This window comes from Lycium barbarum, chromosome 2 (genome assembly GCF_019175385.1).
Source record: "Lycium barbarum isolate Lr01 chromosome 2, ASM1917538v2, whole genome shotgun sequence".
NCBI classification, from domain to species: Eukaryota; Viridiplantae; Streptophyta; class Magnoliopsida; order Solanales; family Solanaceae; genus Lycium; species Lycium barbarum.
In genome coordinates, this window is record NC_083338.1 from 65,655,727 (window position 1) to 65,660,178 (window position 4,452).

Here is a 4,452-nt window from a genome sequence, read left to right on the forward strand (position 1 = left end):
GAGTGTGACCGACTCTCTGGTCTTGAGTCCACCTACATATCCCCGGTCTCTGGGAATCAGGACACATGTAGTTCGACTCGCTGGAGAAGAGCATATCCTTTATGTGGAATTACCTTCAGACTTCCCAGTGTGTATCGACCAGTCACGGTTTTTTAGTAATGAAAATAAAAATAGGAAAAATTACGACTGAATATGAGATCGGATGGCTTCCAGATCCTAGCCGGAGAGCTTGACTCCCATAGGCACCCTGTCTTAACCGGCTGCGTAACAAAAAGTTCCACATTTGCTCCATAATTTGTCAGGATCTGGTTCAACAAACCAGCTCCTTTCTGGTGGTTGCGTGCTTATTTCCTGGACTTGCCAATATTGTAGATATTCTTCATGGAATTTTAGATGAATGGCCCTCTCGGCTATTTGCATTAATGGCCCTCTCGTCTATTTATATGTATGGCCCTCTCAGCAGTTTGATATGAATGTCCCTTCCGACAGTTTGTATGAATGTCCCTCTCGGCAGTTTGAATGAATGGCCCTCTCAGAAATTTGATATGAATGGCTCTCTCGGCAGTTTGTGTGAATGGCCTTCTCGGCAAATTAAACAAATGAATGGCCCCCTCGACATGCAGATGACAGATATGGCCCTTGCGACTTGATGATCTTTCTTTCATCCATTGTATCGGTTGTTGACCCTTATGGTCATATATTCCCTTTTATCCTTGTAATGACCCTTTTGGTCATATGTGTCTTTGTGGTCGCTCATTGTGACCCTCTTGGTCTGATATGTCTTTTTCATTCATTTTTTGTGTGACCCTTTTGGTCAGATTTGTATTTATGCTCATTCATTCTTTGCATGACCCCTTTGGTCAGCTATGTCTTTGTCATTCATTCTTTTCGTGACCCTCATGGTCAGATATGCTTTGTCCATTTGTTTTGTGACCCTCATGGTCAGATTTGCTTTTCGCCTGCGCTGTGAGTAAGCTGGTTGATGAGTGCTTGCTGTCCTGTTAAAAACCTGCATCCACAGAAAAATTGTGAGTTTTCTAAGAGGCCAATTAGTGTCGTTATCCTCCCGTCCAGTGTCTCCTCTTGATGGCCTTTGAACCCTCTTGGGCTCGATATTTCGAGAGATGTTTTTAGGATGTACTTATGCTAGCTTTGAAAATCTAAAGTAATTTCTTTTTATAAAATGCGCGTTGTTTTTCCTTAAAAGAAATTTTTATATTATTTTTATGTGTCATGACGTGTATTTTCTTCGAATGAGTTCTTCTGGCTCTCCCAGGAGGTATGATTGCTGACTTCTGCACTGGTAGAATTTTTGAGACCTTTCTCAAAAATTCTGACACAGTTTTTGAATTCACTCTGAGTGACCCTTGCTTTATCTCATTATGCAGGAATTTTTGAGGTTCCCTAAAAAATTCTACCCCAGTGTATGGCTTTACTATGTCACTTTTCTCGTTAACTGTTTCTGATACCTCAAAAATTCTTCCCCAGTGTAGGGTTGATGTTTAGCCATCTCATGTACCGATCCTTGTTTTCTGATCTCATTGACTTTTGTCTCTGAGGTCTCATAAGGGTTTCTCGGGTTTTTCTTTTATGACGACCGAGCTCGAAAGCGCCTACGTATCCTATCGTAGCAGGAATTTAGGTCGAACGTAGTTTGGAATAAATTAACTGTGTTTTGGTTTTACTAATAACGTGACCGGTTCTGATGTGGACTGCCTATGTATCCCACTATGGGGAAGTCAGGTCATTGCATAGTCATTACATAGACGATTTGTTTTTCCTATTCTATTACAAAGTACGATTATAAGCAAAAGGTATGATTATAAGGAAATAATAACGCGGTTACTAGCAAATTAAATCCTAAATGTAGTATCTCTTGACCACGTCTTCATTGATGGCTTTAGGCCACTCTTGTCCGTCCATCTCAGCTAGGAGTACTGCTCCTCTTGAGAGTACTTTCATGACCATGTATGGTCCTTGCTAGTTTGGCGCAAATTTTCCTTTGTATTTCTCTTGGTGGGGAAAGATTCGCTTGAGAACGAAGTGTCCAATTTGGAAAAATCGGGCTCTGACCCGCTTGTTGAAGGCTCGAGACATTGTTTGTCTGTACAGCTGTCTGTGGCATACTGCCAACATTCTCTTTCCATCTATCATGGCCAGTTGCTCATAGCGATTTTTGACCCATTTCGTATGATTCAGCTCTACCTCTTGGATGATCCTGAGTGAAGGGATCTCCACTTCTGTAGGTATGACAGCTTTTGTACCATAGACAAAGAGGTATGGGGTTACTCCGGCGGAAGTTCGGGTTGTCGTTCTGTACCCCAACAAAGCATAAGGCAACTGCTCCTGCCAATTCTCGTAGTTGTCGATCATTTTTCTCAAGATCCTCTTGATGTTCTTGCTGGCAGCCTCTACGGCTCCATTCATCTGTTGCCGGTAAGCAGTAGAGTTTCTGTGGGTGATCTTGAATTGTTCACAAATGTCCTTCATTAAATGGGTGTTCACATTGGCACCATTTTCTGTGATGATGGATTCTGGTACACCGAAATGACATATCATGTTATTTTTGACGAAGTTAGCCACGAATTTTTGGTCACAGATTTGTGTGAAGTTGCTTTTACCCATTTGGCGAAGTAGTTGATGGAGACTAAGATAAAACGATGTCTATTGGAGGCTGGAGGCTCGATAGGTCCTATGACTCCTATTCCCCATGCCACGAATGGCCAAGGCGAGCTCATCACATGTAATTCTGTGGGGGGAACCTTCATCATATCTCCGTGTGTCTAACACTGATGACACTTCTGCATGAATTTGCACGAGTCATGCTCCATTTCATCCAGTAATATCCTGTCCTCAGGATTTTCTTAGCAAGGATAAATCCATTTATGTGGGGTCTTCATACCCCTGCGTGTACATCTTTTAGCAGTTTCATAGCCTCTTCGGCATCCATGCAACTGAGTAACCCAAGGTCAGGGGTCCTTTTGTACGACACTTCTTTGTTCAAGAAGAACCTATTAGCCAACCTCCTAATGATCTTTTTCTGATCCGCTGAGCTCTCTGGGGGTACTCTTCTTTCCCCAGGTAGGCCTTGATGTCGGCATACCATGGTTGACCATCCGACTCGGCCTCGACATGGGCCCAGTGAGCCGGTTAAATTTTTTCTCATTTTTATTTTTTATTTTTTATTTTTTGGGTTCTCTATTTCTTTTCTATTTGTTGAATAGCACTTCGTTAACCTTTGAAGCTTTAGCATAACTTGTTAAAATTTGCAAAACATGTCATTGCTTCAAATGAAAAAAATCGTCATAATGAAAGCCTGCACATGTATGTTAGAGTATTTATTAATGAAAGATAATCTCATCTAGATGCCCAGCAGGCTGCCACTGGTGTTACTACTCCTGGCAGAGGTTCACAAACAAGAGTTAGGGAGCAGACCCCTAAGCAAAGACCTACTCAGGTAGCACACACCGCTGCAGCTATGGCTTCACATATTGATGCAGTGCCAGCCTCGAGTGATGATCTTAGGCCCGTGGAGTGCGCTGTTATGACTGTGACTAATCAATATCTTGTTGGGAGATTTAGGAAATTGGAGCCGCTGAGGTTTTCGGGTACTACTGCTCCGGATGCTTATGCGTTCATCATGGATATGCATGAGTTGCTATATAGGATGGGGATCGTTGAGTCCCATAGAGTTGACTATGTGTCCTACTAGTTTCACGGCGACGCGAAGACTTGGTGGAAGTATTTTGTTGCTTGAAGAGGGTTCTCCTCCCCTGACTTTGACTTAGTTCTACCGAGCCTTTCTTGAGAAGTATGTGCCTCGGGCTGTGAAAGAGGCGCGTAGGGAGGAGTTTCTACATCTATAGTAGAAAGGTTTATCGGTGGAGAACTATGTGACTCGCTATTTGTATCTAGCTCGCTATTCCACTCCCTTGATCCGTACTGAGCCTGACAGGATTAGGCGTTTTGTTAGTGGATTAGTCGGTTCTCTTCAGATTTCTTTCCTTCAGATGGAGACTATAGGGGCTTCCTTCCAGTCCATCGTCGAGCATGCTTCTTTGGTTGAGGCCGCTAAGGCCCGGGCATTTGGAGGTGATGGTGAGAAGAGGCAGCGTCAGATTAGGAGTTATGGTGGTTCTAGTTCAAGAGGCGTCGGTCAGCCTTCTAGGCTGTATCAGCCATATTCCAACCGTCCCGTATAGTCAGCTTTACAGGCTTCTCCTGGTGGGCCCTCCAGGAAGAGTATTCTGAAGAGATCTCATCTCCGACCTGCTGGTAGTGTGGATCCGTCTGAGTTTGCAATTTCTGTTCGTTAGGTTCACCCTTCGAGGATTTGTTATGCATGTAGGGAGCTTGGCCATTTTGCTAGAGAGTGTACTCGACCCAAGTAGGATTTTCAGTCTCCGAGAACTCCGGCACCGTCACGTAGCCGTGGTGGTGCTTCATCTAAAG

The 4,452-nt window shown here is 43.6% G+C and overlaps 1 protein-coding gene across 1 annotated transcript; it reads right to left on the reverse strand.

Moving 5' to 3' along the window:
- Window positions 1-832: 832 nt before the first annotated feature.
- On the reverse strand, window positions 833-2,625 carry LOC132628622 (uncharacterized). Its single transcript, XM_060344389.1, has 2 exons — window positions 2,074-2,625; window positions 833-1,009 (listed from the first exon to the last, which is right to left on the reverse strand). The coding sequence occupies exons 1-2, from the start codon at window positions 2,623-2,625 to the stop codon at window positions 833-835; spliced, it is 729 nt and encodes a 242-aa protein (XP_060200372.1).
- Between the last annotated feature and the right edge of the window lie 1,827 nt (window positions 2,626-4,452).